The sequence below is a fragment of the Hyaena hyaena genome, unplaced genomic scaffold (genome assembly GCF_003009895.1).
Source record: "Hyaena hyaena isolate Hyena2069 unplaced genomic scaffold, ASM300989v1 scaffold_10, whole genome shotgun sequence".
Lineage (NCBI taxonomy): Eukaryota > Metazoa > Chordata > Mammalia > Carnivora > Hyaenidae > Hyaena > Hyaena hyaena.
Window position 1 is genome coordinate 5,371,472 of NW_024080642.1, and position 16,946 is coordinate 5,388,417.

The window sequence follows — 16,946 nt, forward strand, 5'->3', positions numbered from 1 at the left end:
GATGTCAAAGTTGTGAGAACTTCTCGCTATCCTTTGAAGTGGTTTTATTAAAGAAATAACAGTAAGCTCCAAATTTAAAAATAAAGTAGAAATTGCCTATCTCTATTCCTTCACTCTAAAATGCTCATCCTAATTAAAAAAAATACATTGCAGTTGTTTTCTGTAAATGATTTATAGAGTTCTTGTATGATACAGTCTGATACTTTGTAGATTGGCCTACTAAGGCAAATTTTAAAAAACCTTGCTAGGGGCGCCTGGGTGGCTCAGTCAGTTAAGTGTCTGACTTCAGCTCAAGTCATGATCACACAGTTCATGGGTTCGAGCCCCTCATTGGGTTCTGTGCTGACAGCTCAGAGCCTGGAGCTTGCTTCAGATTCTGTCTCTCTCTCTCTCTGTCTCTCTCTCTCTGTCTCTCTCTCTCTCTCTCCCCCTCTCCCCCTCTCCCCTTCCCCTGGCTCATGCTCTGTCTCTCTCTGTCTCAAAAATAAATAAGCTATAAAAAATAAATGAGAAAAAAACAACAACCTTGCTATGTTTAAGTCTTAACACTGAAGCAATGATTATATTTTTTTTCTGTTGACTTTCTGCTTGAGACCTAAGAGTGAGTCATTCATTAATGCCCCATTTGAGTGAAGGGTTGGATTTCTTTAAGTATCTCTCCTCCCCCAACAGAACTAGATCTCTGTCAGTCATAGTTCCTTGGTAAAGATGAATTGAGTGTCTTAAAGCATATGAAAATTTGTTGTTAGACAAATGAAGGAGTTTAATAGGTATGGGTTGATCGTTCAATCAGAAGACTTAGCTACCTATTAACAATGAGTAGTGATCACAATTTGTTGTACTGCTGGACAGATTCCTAATAATTGCACTTTTAGGCTTGTTTTTTGATACAACTAAAGAAATGAAAGCATTATAGGGTTTATGGTACATTGTGTTCAGTTTTTTCCTGAGCATAGAAAGCTCTGTATTGGTAGGTAGGGATTTTTAGAAACATTTTTTTTAATGTTTATTTTTGAGAGAGAGAGAGACAGAGTGTGAGCAAGAGAGGGGCAGAGAGAGAGGGAGACATAGAATCCGAAGCAGGCTCTAGACTCTGAGCTTTCAGCACAGAGCCCAATGCAGGGCTCCAACTCACAAACTACGAGATCATGACCCAAACCTAAGTCAGACGCTTAACCGACTGAGCCACCTAGGTGCTCCTTTTTTTTAAGTTTTTAAAACTTTATTTAAATAATCTCTACATCCAACACTGGGCTTGAACTCATGACTCCGAGATCAAGAGGCACACACTCTTCTGACTAAGCCAGCAAGATGCCTGGGCAGGTTGATTTGAAAGCATACTTTATACCTTTTTCTTTCTTTGTCAATTCTCCTTATGAGTACAGGAAGTAATCTTAAGTCAGTGGTTTTCAAACTGAGGTATGTATAGGGAGAAGGAAGAGACCTGTTTGTTTTGATAACTTTAAAGAAAATAAATTTCTAGGTCTTCCATAACTACTCTTTCCTAAAATTGAAAGAGATGTTTGCTGCGGGAAGTCAGTCACATATCCTCTTCTCCCTCTTGATTGGATATAGGCATACTTTTTTACCCACATGAAGCACACTGTGGTATGGTTCTTTTTTTTGTTGTTGTTTTTGTTTTGTTTTGTTTTGTTTTTGTTTTAATGTTTCTCTGTATCTGAGAGAGAGACAGTGCCTGAGCTGGGATGGGGCAGAAAGAGACAGAGACAGAATCTGAAGCAGGTTCCAGGCTCTGAGCTGTCAGCACAGAGCCTTAGGCAGGGCTTGATCTCATGAGCTGTAAGATCATGACCTGAGCCGAAGTTGGGCACTCAACCTACTGAGCTACCTAGGCGACCCACACTATGGTATGTTGACTCAGTTTTACAAACTTCTAGGGCACCAGAACAAAAGTGACAATTTGGTGATTACTTTAATGATATCATAAAAGCATCGCTCCAGGGGCGCCTGGGTGACTCACTTGGTTGAGCATCCAACTTCGGCTCAGGTCATGATCATGCTGGTCGTGGTTTGAGCACCTGTGAGGCTCTGTGCTGACACTTTGGAGCTTGGAGCCTGCTTCGGATTCTGTGTCTCTCTGTGTCTCTCCCCCGCCCCTGCTCATGCTCTGTCCCTCTCTTTCTCTCAAAAATAAATAAACATTAAAAAAAATAATAATAAATAAATAATAAATAAAAAGTATCACTCCAAACTTCTCACTAAAAGATATTTTCAGGGATGCCTGGGTGGCTCAGTTGGTTAAGTATCTGACTTTGGCTCAGGTCATGATCTCACGGTTTGTGAATTTGAGCCCCGCATCGAGCTCTGTGCTGACAGTTCGGAGCCTGGAGCCTGCTTTGGATTCTGTGTCTCCCTCTCTCTCTGCCCCTCTCCTACTTGTGCTCTATCTCTCTCTCAACGATAAACATTTTAAAAATTTATTTTTAATAAAATAAAAATTAAAAAAAATTTAAATATATTTTCAGTAATTACTACCGTTACATTTATCATTTATCAAAATTTATAATTTTGCCTTTCTAATTAGTTTTATGCCAGTAGTTATTATAATAATTCCATCTAGAAGACAAAAATTAATACTTAAGACATTAAGGTCATTGAAAATTAAGGAGGGGCACCTGGGTGGCTCAGTCCGTTGATAATCCGACTTTGACTCAGGTCATGATTACACTGCTGTGGGTTTGAGCCCCTCCTCAGGCTCTGTGGTGACAGCTCAGAACCTGGAGTCCTCTTCAGACTGTGTGTCTCCCTCTCTCTCTGCCCTCCCTTGCTCAAGCTCTGTCTCTCTCTCAAAAATAAACACTTAAAAATATTTTTCTAGGAAAATTTAAATATGCATACATACATTTATAGACTGAAGTGTTTTGGTATGATCAGTGAAAGACTTTGAACCATACAAGTATATCACGAAGTGGACTTGTGGACGAAGTGGAATGGAAATAAAAGCTCAAATAGAAAAAGGGAAGATATGGGGCGCCTGGGTGGCTTAGTCGGTTAAGCGTCCGACTTTCGCTTAGGTCATGATCTCGCGGTTCGTGGGTTCAAGCCCCGCGTCGGGCTCTGTGCTGACTGCCAGCTCAGAGCCTGGAGCCTATTTCCGAGTCTGTGTCTCCCTCTCTCTCTGACCCTCCCCTGCTCACGCTGACTCTCTCTCTCTCCTAGAAATAAATAAAAAATATTAAAGAAAATAATAAAAAAAAAAGAAAAAGGGAAGATGTAAAATTCCTATTGTTAAAAGAAAAGTATGTGTTCACACAATTTTTAAATAGATGATACCAAGAATTAAGTGTATATTTTAATTTATTTATATACATCTTAAGTAATAATGTAAAAGTTTTATTTAAAAATAAAAACTGAGGGGCACCTGGGTGGCTCAGTCAGTTAAGCATCTGACTTCAGCCCAGGTCATGAATTTGCAGTTCATGAGTGGGAGCCCCGTGTTAGGTTCTGTGCTGACAGCTCAGAGCCTGGAACCTGCTTCAGATTCTGTGTCTTCCTCTCTCTCTGCCCCTCCCCTGCTTGTACTCTCTCTCTGTTTCTCTCAAAAATAAATAAACATTAAAAAATACTTTAAAAAATAAAAAATTTATGGTATCCAGGAAATTACTTTGTTTGCAACTATTTAAGCTTAGGATGAAAACTTTTATTTTTTTTTTAATTTTTAAATGTTTATTTATTTTTGAGAAAGAGAGAGAGACAGACAGACAGAGCATGAGTAGGGAAGGGGCAGAGAGAAGGAGACACAGAATCTGAGTCGAGGCTCTGAGCTGTCACCACAGAGTCCAACGTGGGGCTCGAACTCAAGGACCACAAGATCATGACCTGAGCTGAAGTCGGATGCTTAACCAACTGAGCCACCCAGGCAGCCCAATATGAAACCTTTTAGATATCAACTTAAAAATATGTGAAGTGTGAGGGGCGCCTGGGTGGCTTAGTCGGTTAAGCGTCCGACTTTCGCTTAGGTCATGGTCTCGCGGTTCGTGGGTTCGAGCCCCGCGTCGGGCTCTGTGCTGACTGCCAGCTCGGAGCCTGGAGCCTGTTTCAGTCTGTGACACCCTCTCTCTCTGGCCCTCCCCTGCTCACGCTGTCTCTCTCTCTCTCCTAGAAATAAATAAAACATTAAAAAAAAAAATATGTGAAGTGTGGGGCATCTGGGTGACTCAAACAGTTGAGCATCTGATTTTGACTCAGGTCATAATCTCACAGTTCATGGGATTCAAGCCCCGCATCAGGCTCTGTGTGGAAAGTGCCCTCTCTCTATGTACCACCCATTTGCGCTGTCTCTTTCTAACTTAAAAATAAACTTTAAAAAATATATGAAGCGTTGCATGATTTTTCAAAATTAGGTTAATATGAATAAACAAGTTTGAAAGTCATTGGTTTAGATAGCCCCCTGAGAGACTATCTCAGGGGTTACTGATGATTGTTAATAAGTTGGATAAATAACAGATTTTTTATACTATTAGTAAAGTGCTTTATTGCTCTGAGGCATGCCAATAATGAGTGTTCTGTTCTCCAAATTAAAATTTTCTTTGACTGGATAAATATATTGTTCTGAAGTCTGATATTTAATCCTTTAGTCAATGTTGAGCCATGTGACATCAATTTTTAAGAAAAGTACATGTATTACTGAATCTGGAAGTAACTGCAGCTGTCAGTAATATCAGGCTTCTCTACAGATTAAAGGCTGTTCTCTGTTACAGGGAACTCTAGCTTTGTATAGGTGGGTTTTTTGTTGAGGAAAAGATCAAGATGACGGGATCTGAACCAGCTACTCAGTTAAGATTATTCATTATATAGAGTCTTTGACATTTAGTCTTGGAAAAATAAATGTTGTTTAACACAGATAACAAATAATGCCTATTTGTGGCACCTTGCAAAAAATTTCTTGTTCTTCATAATTCTGTTGATATCTTAATTTGCTTCCAGTTTTATTAAAGAAATAATTTCTTAAAAATTTTTTAATGTTTATATTTGAAAGGGGGGAGAGAGAGAGAGAGAGAGTGTGTGTGTGTGTGTATGTGTGTGCGTTTGTATGAGTAGGGTGTGGGGGTGGAGAGAGAGCCAGAGACAGAATCTGAAGAAGGCTCCAGGTTCTGAGTTGTCAGCACAGAGCCCAACACGGGGCTGGAACTCACTACCCATGAGATCATGACCTGAACCAAAGTTGTACGCCTAACCAACTGAGTCACCCAGGCGCCCCTAAAAAATAATTTCTAAACTGAAACTTGAAATTGGTGAATAAAAACTTGCTGATATTCTAAAGATAGGATAAATTTATTATTTTTTTTTGTATTGCAAATAAGTTACTTTGCTGCTATTCACATTGGTGGGCTCCTATGAGTTTAGAAATAGATTTGGTAGATACCACAACTCAGAATAGTTTATTATAGACTCAAAGGAAATGTGCTTTTATGAAATTGCATCCAGAAAAGGATATTCTGCATATAGCTTTCTATTACTGATTTCTAGGTAATGCCATTATGTCAAAGAATATACCTTGTATGATTTCAGTTCTTTTACATTTGTTAAGTTTGTTTTGCAACCCAGGATAGTGTCTGTCTTGATGAGTGTTCCATTTGTACTTGAAAAGAGTGTTTATGCTGCTGTGGTTGGATGGAATATGTTATAAATTTCATTTAGATTTCGTTGATGGTGGAGTTGAATTGTAAAGTTGTCTTGGTCAAGTGACCTTTTATCATTACGTGATATCCCTCTTTATCCTTGGTGCTTTTTCTTGTTCTAAAGTCTATTTTATCTGACATTAATAAAGCCCTTCCATTTTTCTTTTGATTTGTGTTTGTGTAGTATATCTTTTTCCATTCTTATACTTTTAACTTGCTTTTACCATTATACTTAAAGTGAGTTTCATATAGAGAGCTTTCTGTTGGCTCTTGTTTACTTCATTTGACAATTTGTTTTTTAGCTAGTGTGTTTATACCACTTATACTGAATATAATCATCACTATGTTTGGATTGAGTCTGGTTTTTAAATTGTTTTTCTGTGTGTCCCCTTTTAAAAAATTCTACTACTTCTTTCCTGTTGTTCAGGACACACTTCTTTCCTGTTGTTCACCTATATGAGCATATCATTTTTCTCTTACTACTTTCAAGTCTTCTTCCTTTGGTTTTGAACGGTTTGATTATGAAGTATCTAGGCATGAATTTTTCTTTTATAGTCTATCTTGTTTGGAATGTACTGAGCTTGAAATCCAAGTTTATGTTTTTTGCCAAATTTGGGGAGTTTTCAGCCATCATTAAAAAAAATTTTTTTAGCATTATACCCTTTTCCTCTCCTTCTGAGACTCCAGTGACAGTGACAAAAATTCTAGACCTTTTGGTATTATCCCTAAAACTATTCTCTTTTTTTTTCTCTGTTGTTTACATTAGGTAGTTTCTACTTGTCTATCTACAAGTTAACTCACTTTCCCCCCTTGTCAGTTCCATTCTCCTGTTGAATGAATGCATTCAGTAAATTTAAAAGTTTTGGTTATTGTATTTTTCAGTCCTGAGATTTCCACTTTGTCTTTCTTCTTTATATCTTCTGTTTTTCAATTCAGGAATGTTTAATCTTACTTCCTTGAAGTGTGGCTAAAATAACTGCTGTATGGTTAGATAATTCCAGCATCTGTGTCACCTTGGGGTTGGTGTCTATTGATTATTTTTTCCTTTCAAGCAGTTGACTTTTTCCTGGTTCTTTTTTTTTTTAATGTTTATTTTTGAGAGAGAGAGAGAAAGAAAGAGAGAGAGAGAGAAAGTGTGAACGGGAGAGGGGCAGAGAGAGAGGGAGACACAGAATCAGAAGCAGACTCTAAGCTCTGAGCTGTCAGCATGGAGCCTGACATAGGGCTCCACCTCACGAACTGTGAGATCATGACCTGAGCTGAAGTTGGAGGCTTAACTGACTGAGCCATCCATGCACCCCATACGTTATCCTGGTTCTTTGAATGTCAAATAATGTTGGGGTATAGGCTGGACATTTTGGATCTTATGTTATGAAATCTGAGCCTTGTTTAAATTCTGTTTAAAAAATGATAATTTCTTTGCTTTAGCAGTGAGTGACCCAGTTAGGTTCAGTTGTAAGTTTTGACTTTTCTCCTGTGGACTGTGATTGCAATGCCAGTTTTCAAAGCCTTTGTGGTTCTGATCAGATCTGTTCTGTGTACTTACCTCCCATGGGCCAGTGGTGGGATGTGGGCAGTGGTCTGTTTTGTAATTCAGTTCTCAGTGCCTTTGGTATGCTCTTTAGGGTCATCTCCACACATGTGCAATTCAGGACTGAGCCTGGGGATTCATAGATAAGTTTATAGAATCCCTTTCTTAAGGTCCCCCTTCTCTACAATACTACCAACTGTCCCTAGTTTCCAAGGCCTCCCAGTATAGATGATAAATAAAGACATGAAAGGATGTGCAGTATCATTCAGTGTCGGGGAAATTACAAATTGCAACCACAATGAGATCCCACGGCACACCTACTAGAATACTTAAAATTAAAAGGTCTGACCAGTTGCTTGAACGGTTTGTTAGGTGAGGATGAAGAACAACTGGAACATTTGTGCATTGCTGGCAGGAATGTGAAATGGTAAGCCACTTTGGAAAACAGTTTGACAGTTTCTCATAAAGTTAAACTTAAATTTACTGTATGACTCAGCGATGCCACTCCTAGATTTTTATCCATAAACCATGAAATTATATGCCCACGCTAAGGTCTATGCAGCTCTATTCATAATAAGCAAGAACTGAAAACAACTCAAATACCCATCACCTAAATGGATAAACAAATTGTATTACATCCATGCAATGGCATACATGGTATAATAAAAAGGAGAACTTATATATGCAACAATATAAATCAATCTCTAAACATTGTGCTGAGTGAAAGAAGCCTGCTACAAAAGGCTTTGCGCTATATGATTTTATTTATATGGCATTCTGGAGAAGACAAAAATATAGGCAAAGAAATTAGATTGGTGGTTGCCCAGGGCCTAGGTACTGGGGGAAGGGAAGTTTCTGGGATGATACAGATGTTCTGTATCTTAATTGTGGTGGAGGTTATATGAATGTACACATTGGACTGTATACTTAAAAGGGATGACTTTTACAGTTGAATCAGTTAACTTAAACTTAAGTACAGGGGAACTGAGAAGCTCTGTATGTTTCAAAGAAGAATAAAGTTTAAAGCATCATACAAAAAGATGTGTATATATGGTTTTATAACCTTGTTTTGTTATTACATGGTAAATATCATGCCCATAAATGTGTGTCTGCAACAGCTCAACTAGTAGCTTAGTAAGTAGCCCATTTTATACAATAATTTATAAACTGATCCACCATTTTCAGACATTCAGTTTGTTTCTAGTTTTATTCTCCTTCAATTTGTTTATTTTTATTTTTATTTTTTCAGTTTATTTATTTATTTTGAGACAGAGAGGGAGAGCGTGAGCAGGGGCAGGGCAGAGAGAGAATCCCAAGCAGTCTCTGTGCTGACAGCACAAAGTCCAACGTGGGGCTCGAACTCACAAAGTGTGAGATTGTGACCTGAGCCAAAATCAAGATTTGAAAGCTTAACTGACCGAACCAGCCAAGCACCCCTTTCCTTCAATTTAAACACTACAGTACTCATCCTCATAGCTAGTATCTTGGAATAAATTCCTGGAAAAGAAATTTCTGTCTTAAGGTTGAACCTATTTTGAAGATTCTACACTCATAATTATTTATTACCCAGGAATGTTCTATACTCCCTTTATTTTTATGGATTTTTTTCTTAATTTCTTTTTAAAACTTTTTAAGGTAGGTTTTTGATCAACGAATATTTTCCAAGTGTTAGCTAGTTAAATCTATCATTTTTTTTTTAATGCTTTCATACTACTTTGCTGTCATACTTAGAAAGGCTTTCCTCATCCTGAGTGTATAAAAATACTTATGTTGACTTCTACTTTTGTCTGTGGTTTTATTTTTACATCAAATTCCTTCTGGGTTTAAGAGTTTATTTGATGTGATATGAGGTAAACTCACTTATATTTTTTGTCACATAGTTAACCAGTTGTTCATGTAACAGTTACCAACTTAATCATTCCCCACTGGTTTTAAATGTGTCTTTAATATTGCAAATGGTTTAGTTTCTGTTACTGGGCTTTCTATTTTGTTCCATTGGTCCATTTATTTTGATCTTAATGCACTACTTTAGCAAGTATAGTTTTAGGACATTTTAATATGTGGCAATACAAGTCCCTAATACCATTCTTATTTTTTAAGGTTTTCTTGGATATTGTCATCCATTATTTTTCCAGATTCTAAATCATTTTGTCCAGCCCCAATAAGAATCTGTTTTTTCTGAGTAATATTCGTAAATTAATTTCAGGGAAATTTGATATCTTTCTAAGCCTCCTATGTAGAAGCATGAAATCTACATCCCTCAATAAAACTTTATATTAACTTATATTATGTATTTTATTACATTTAATCTATATGTATTACAGGTTTTGTTGCTGAAATCTTTTTTTCCATTATAGTTTCTGATTATTGCTAAAATACAGGAAAGGAATTGATTTTTGTACTTTTAAAGGTAGTATAGTCACCCTTTTATTTCCAGTACTTTATTTTACATGGCTTTCTGTTAAATAGTTTCTTATCAAAGGGAAATTTGGGGAGTGTGTGCCAAGATTTAATTCATATTTTGTATTTCCACTAGATCCTATGCTGTGAAGCTAACATTAACAAAAATGAGTTACAGTTAGGTATACTATTCACTACAATATTTTCTCAAATCTGTAGGACCTACAAAAAGAATTTTGTCTCCAATGAATCTGACCTTTAGTTTTGGGTTGTTTTTAGGGTTATACGATCTTTAAAAATGGCTATAGTGTGTGATCTGTGGGATTGGAGGCCACTGAATAAAGTTTTTTCTCTTGAAGTCTTATTTTAATTTTTATTTATTTTTTAAAAATGCTTATTTTTTGAGAGAGAGAGAGAGAGAGAGAGAGAGGGAAAGAGCATGCGCATGCACACAGCAGGGGAGGGGCTGGGAGGGGAGGGGGCGGGACAGAGTTATCTGAAGCCGGCTCTGTGCTGACAGCAGCAAAAGCCCAATGAAGGGCTTAAACTCATGAGCCAGGAGATCATGACCTGAGCCAATGTCAGACATTCAACAACTGAGCCATTCGGGCTGCCCCGAAGGCTTGTTTTTTAAAGACTTCTGTCCCTACTCTCCACCCCCCAACCCAGGAATATATTTATGTGTCATTGATTGACACTGGCTAATTACAATACCATTAAAGTTAAGTGTAAAAGCTGATTAAATAGTACTCCAAAATATTACTGTAAATGTGGTCTTGTTGCTCTTAGCTAGTATTTCTTAAATTGCTACTGAAGTAAGACAATTAAGGGACAGACAAAAGAATGCCAGGACTCAAGCCTGGTGATTATAGTGTTGTAAGTAAGTAGTCTACTGCACTGCTTCTGGCATAATTAAATTGTGAGTTGGCCATGTTTGCAATTTAACACAGCAAGTTAAGTTTTACATATGCAAAAAAAAACTTATATTAGTTTGCTCGTGCATTCCTCTGAAATTGTTATTTTTGTGTGTTCTGTGTTCCGCTTCCTCTACAAGACTTTAAACTCTGAATGAAGGTATGTCTTTTGGGATGCCTGGGTGGCTCAGTCAGTTGAGCATCAGACTTCAGCTGGGGTCATGATCTCATGGTTTATGAGTTCGGTTTGGGAGTTTGAGCCCTGAATTGGGCTCGCTGATGTCAGCACAGATCTTGCTTCAGATCCTCTGTGCCCCCACCCCCTGCACTTCCCCCACTCATATTCTCTCCCTCAAAAATAAAAAAACATTAAAAATTATAAAAAATAAATAATAGACATTAAAGAAAAAGATATGTCTCTTATTTATAAATCCATATAATCTTAGTATAATGTCTTACACACAATGACCATTGTACTAACCAATATGGTAGTAAGAATTGGAAAAGATTTGGGCACCTGGGTGGTTCAGTCAATTAAGCATCCACCTTCAGCTCAGGTCATGATGTTGTGGTTCATGGGTTTGAACCCCACATGGGGTTCCATGCTGACAGCTCAGAGACTGGAGCCTGCTTCGAATTCTGTGTCTCCCTCTCTCTGCCCCTACTCCACTTGTGCTCTGTGTGTCTCTCTCTCTCAAAAAAAAAAAAAAAAGTGAAAAATATTTTTAAAAAAAGAATGGAAAAGATTAATAAATATTATGCATGATGAATAGTATGTGTGTGTCCACATGTGTACATACAAATGCTCACTATCACTAATTATCAGGGAAAAGCAAATCATAACCAGAATGACTTATCACCTTACACTCCTTTGGAATGGTCACTATCAAAGAAAAAACAAAAACAAAATAGCAAGTGTTGGTGAGGATGTGGAGAATTGGAACCCTCATGGCTGGTGGGAATATAAATATAGTGCAGCTGCTATAGGAAATGTATGGAGCTTCCTCAGAAAGTTAGAAATAGAATTACCATATGATTCAGCGTTCCTGCTTCTGAGTATATATACAAAAGAATTGAAAGCAGAATCTTGAAAAGATAATTGCACACCCATGTTCACTGCAACATTGTTTACAATTGCCAAGAGACAACCTAACTGTCTATTGACAGTTGAATGGATAAAGAAAATTTGGTATAAACATACAGCAGCCTATTATTCTGCCCCTAAAAGGAAGAAACCACATCTGATAAAGGACTGTTATCCAAAATATATGAGGAGCTCAACAATAATAACAACCTGATTAAAAAATGGGCCAGAGACCTTAACAGACAGCTCAACAAAGAAGTTAAACAGGTGGCAAATAAACATGAAAAGATGTTCCATATTGCTGTCATCAGGAAAAAAAAAAAAATGAAAACAATAAGTTACTACTACGCACCTACCAGAATGGCCAAAATCCAGAACACTGACAACAACACATGCTGACAAAGGTGTAGAGCAACAGGAATTCTCTTCCATTGTTGGTAGGGGGATGCAAAATGGGACAACCACTTTGGAAGATTGTTTGGTGGTTTCTTAAAAACTAAAGATACTCTTACTATATGTACAGCAATTATGCTCCTTGGTATTTACTACCCAAAAGAGTTGAAAACTTATGTCCGCACAAAAATCTGCACAAGGATGTTAACAGTGCTTTATTCATAATTGCCAAAACTTGGAAGCAGCTGAGGAGCATGGGTGGCTTAGTTGGTTGAGCATCCCACTCTTGAGTTTGGCTCAGGTCATGATCTCATCATGGTCATGAGGTCGAGCCCTGCATCGGGCTCTCTACTGGGTGTGGAGCCTGCTTGAGACTCTCTCTCCCTCTCTCTCTGTCCCTCTCCTGCCTGCACTTACCCCCCCTCCCCCAAATAAATAAACATTTTTAAAAGTTTCAAAATAAGTTGGAAAGGAACAACACATTCTTCAATAGGTGACTGGGTAAAATGAACTGTGGTACATCCATACAATGGCATATTATTCAGTACTAAAAAGAAAATTATCAAGTCATGAAAAGACATGGAGAGTCCTTAAATACCTATTACTAAATGAAAGAAACCAATCTGAAAAGGTTACATACTGTATGATTCCAACTATGTGACATTTTGGAAAAGGCAAAGCCATATGGAAATAGTAAAAAGATTAGTGATTGCCAGAGGTTAGGGAGGAGGAAGGGATGAATATGTGGAACACAAAGCATTTTTAGGGCAGTGAAACTACACTATGTGAAAATGTAATGGTGGAAACATGTCATTATACATTTGTCAAAACCCATAGAATATACAATACCAAGAGTGAACCCTAATGTAATTTATGGACTTTGCGTGATAAGGACATGTCAACCATGTAGGCTTATCAGTTGTAACAAATGTACCACGCTGGTGCAGAGGCTGGTAACGAGAAAGAGCCCATGCTTATATAGGGGCAGGGGGTATATGGAAGATCTCTGTGTCTTCTGCTCAGTTTTGTTGTGAACTAAAATTGCCCTAAAAATTAAGTCTATTTTTAAAAATCGAGTGACAAGAATGATAAGGTAATAAGCTTTCTACAGAATGAGTGTGTGGGCTTCTATGGGTGTAGAAGTGGTGAAGGTAGTTGGCTATTGATGCCTCTTCTCCTTTTTACTTCCCTTTTCCATTGAACACGTTTTGAAAGGGTTTATTGTGTCTTCTCCTCCCACCCCACCCCCCATTGGTGTAGCTGCACCACCCTAGATTTCTCTAGCAGCTACACCAAGAAAGCTACACACCAAGAAAAAAAAGATTTCTTTCTTTTTTCTCCTGCCACCTTCTTGATAAAAGAAAGTACAGTTAGGATAATAGGCACTTAACGCTTGGCATGAACATCCTTCACAACTTTAAGATCGTGTGTACCTTTAATACTCATGCTATCAAAAATCTTAACCTCTCTCTCTCTGCATCCTACTTCTCACATTGGTAAAATGAGTGAAATAGTGACACCCATTTCATACACTTGTTTAATACTCATAAAGCTCATAGAACAGGTCTGGCATGTGGTAAACGCTCAAATTGTAGAGCTGTTAGCAATGTTATTGCCATTGTTATTAACCAATGTGTTTATGCTCTTCCTAACTGTTCATCCTGCCAGTCAAATACATTTGCTTTATGTATGCATATTCCTTTTCAGTGTCTATTCCTTTAACCTTCCTTCTTAGTCTGCTCTATAATCCAAGAGCCTTCTCCAGTTTCAAACAATTTTATGAAAAAAAAAAATTTATACATGCAGAGATGGCCGATTTAATTTCTTTGGTCTTTTTGAAAGTAAAATTCCTAGAGTAAACTTATTTTTGTCCTTTATGTTACAGGCGGCATGCAAGATTACAATTATGTATGGGCCAACTGTTTCGAGATCACATTAGAGCTGTCTTGTTGCAAGTACCCCCCTGCTTCGCAGCTTCGACAAGAATGGGGGAACAATCGAGAGTCTTTGATCACATTGATTGAAAAGGTAAAGGTAACTGACTGGAAGGGTGGGGGTGCAGAAATAATGGATGATGTAAGGGAGAAGTTCAGTTGCATATGAATAGCAATCTTTAGTCACTCTTTTCCTCCAGAGGGCTTTCTCTGATTGTCCTACAACATTAAAAGCCAAAATAATCAGATTTGTACTGTCAGGGTCTTACAATGTCATGTGATCCTGGGCGCTAGAGAGCCTTTACCACTGTATGAATCGTGGACACAAGTTTAATTTAAACATCAGACAGGGTAATATACTGTTGGATATACCAGGAGTTATGACTTAATGAGAAATTATTGCTTGTTGAGAAAATTAGAAGTCTGGCTTAGAGGAGAAGGAGTTTCAAAAGCCTATTACTAGTCTAGATGTCAGACACACGTGACTTAAGTTTAAGGATTTAATATTTTTGTCTATATTTTATTTTAACTTGGAAGCATTAAAAATATTTCAGGGAAATAGAAGTAACCATTTTTTGGGGTGCCTGGGTGGCTTAGTCGGTTGAGCGTCCGACTTTCGCTTAGGTCATGATCTCGCGGTTCATGGGTTCGAGCCCCGCGTCAGGCTCTGTGCTGACTGCCAGCTCAGAGCCTGGAGCCTGTTTCAGAGTCTGTGACTCCCTCTCTCTCTGACCCTCCCCTGCTCACGCTGTCTCTCTCTCTCTCCTAGAAATAAATAAAAAACATTTAAAAAAAAAAAAAAGAAGTAACCATTTTTTTTAAGGAATTCTAGCATCAGGGCACCTGGGTTACTCAGTCAGTTAAGCATCCAACTCTTGGTTTGGGCTTAGGTCATGATCTCATGGTTTGTGGGATGGAGCCTGCCATCAATCTCCATGCTGACAGCACAGAGTCTGCTTGGGATTTTCTCCCTCTCTCCTTTTACCCCTCCCCCACTCATGCATTTTCTCTCTCTCTCTCTCTCAAAATAAAATAAACTTAATAAACAAAAATTCTAGCATCGATGCAGAGAGGTTATGCTCTCTTGCCTTCTGAATTATCTTTAAGCAATCAACTTTGATTCTTGTTTGTTTTAGGTCCACATTGGAGTTAAAGGATTTGTTAAAGATTCAGTAACGGGATCTGGCTTAGAGAACGCAACCATCTCAGTGGCTGGTATTAATCATAATATCACAACAGGCAAATTTGGTGATTTCCACAGATTACTTGTTCCTGGAACTTACAACCTTACAGCAGTTTTAACTGGGTAAGAATTTAAACTAGACTCTAAAAATATCCAAGCTTCTGTTTATAGCTAAGACAGAAATAGAGTCTAGGAAATGTTATTTGCTGTATCTGGCCTTTGTTTTTCCTTGTTTTCTGATTTTTCCCTCTTTTATAAAGAGAAAATAGTATTGTGGAGGCTTTTGTCACATAGTCTAACAGTACAACTGGATATGAAGCATGGTTGTAAAATTGTGAGGAAGGACCATTTTAAAAGCTTGATTCAAAAGATGGTCAGTTCTGTAAAACGCTGCCTCAAAGCTAATTGAATAGCAGAGTAGAAGAAACTTGGAGCTTTGAAAAAGACATTTTATTTATTTTTTAATTAAAAAATTTTGAGACAGAGAGAGACAGAGCATGAGTAGGGGAGGGACAGTGAGAGAAGGAGACACAGAATCTGAAACAGGCTCCAGGCTCTGAGCTGTCAGCACCGAACCCAATGCGGGGCTCGAACCCATGAACCGTGAGACCATGACCTGAGCCGAAGTCGGATGTTTAACTGACTAAGCCACCCAGGTGCCCTGAAAAAGACATTTTCAAGAGCTGTCTTATCATCTGCTTTCTAGTATATGAAATTAGTGGTTTCTTAGCACCTCCCCCTCCCCCCCCGAACACCTTTCTGGAAGCTTAGTTTGCTAAGGATTTAGTAGAAAACCTTTCATTTAATTCTGAACTTCCCTATTTGGAAAAGTAGTTGGAATGTCAGTTTAATAAGGCACTGCAAAGAATTGGATGCAGTGGGTAAATGACCTCTGTCTTTCATTTTATTTTCTCTTTCACATGTAATTTTTGGTAAGCATTCTCATGGGTGGTGTTGAGAAAATGGTAAGAGAAATAGTTCTTTGAAGGAGTAATCAGGGATTCTCTGAGATCATATCCTAAAAGTCTTAAATTTATCCATTTATCTTTATTCAAGTTTTGATAGACCACTAATTATAAGAGTATGAAAGGGCAATTGTACTTTTATAATGTAAAAGCATTGTGTGTTTGAATTTAACTGCAAGCCACCTACTTTTTCAAAAAAATTATTTTTTCAGGTATATGCCACTGACTATTAACAACATAATAGTGAAAGAAGGACCAGCCACAAAGGTGAATTTTTCCCTTCGGCCAACTGTGGCTTCAGTAATCCCTGACACAACCGAGATGGTAGTAACTGCTAGCACAGTTGCTCTGCTTAATAATCTTCCTGGAACCCAATCCTTACACCAGCCAATTCAGCCAAAGGACTTTCACCACCACCATTTCCCTGATATGGAAATCTTCTTGAGAAGGTTTGCCAATGAATATCCTAACATCACCCGGCTTTATTCATTGGGAAAATCAGTAGAGTCAAGAGAACTTTATGTAATGGAGATATCTGATAACCCAGGTGTCCATGAACCAGGTAACTGGTGTGGTCTTATACATAATCTCAGTATTGCCTTTCAGAGCTGCCTGCCGTATTTCTATGTTTCATCTAGAAAGGTCACCGTTAGAATGTATAACTGGAATAAAGAAAATGTAACCAATCTTTGGCGAGAAAAGAAGAAAATCCACTTCAAAAACTATATTAGGCACAGTATTTAATAAACTGCATAGATTAGATTTTTTTTCTGCTAATACTATTTTTTTTAATTTTTAAAATTTTATGTAAATCCAAGTTAGTTAACATGTAGTGTAATAATGGATTCAGGAGGAGAGTTTAGTGATTCATCACTTACATACAACATCCCGTGTTCATCC

At 37.8% G+C, this 16,946-nt stretch overlaps 1 protein-coding gene across 1 annotated transcript in view; it reads left to right on the forward strand.

The window, feature by feature from the left end:
- Positions 1 to 16,946, forward strand: part of CPD (carboxypeptidase D) — a 73,239-nt gene that overhangs the window by 16,272 nt on the left and 40,021 nt on the right. Inside the window, exons 3-5 of the mRNA XM_039253515.1 lie at positions 13,850 to 13,992; positions 15,035 to 15,204; positions 16,259 to 16,608. Coding sequence (XP_039109446.1) covers positions 13,850 to 13,992; positions 15,035 to 15,204; positions 16,259 to 16,608 — 663 coding nt within the window. The remainder of the gene's footprint in view (positions 1 to 13,849; positions 13,993 to 15,034; positions 15,205 to 16,258; positions 16,609 to 16,946) is intronic.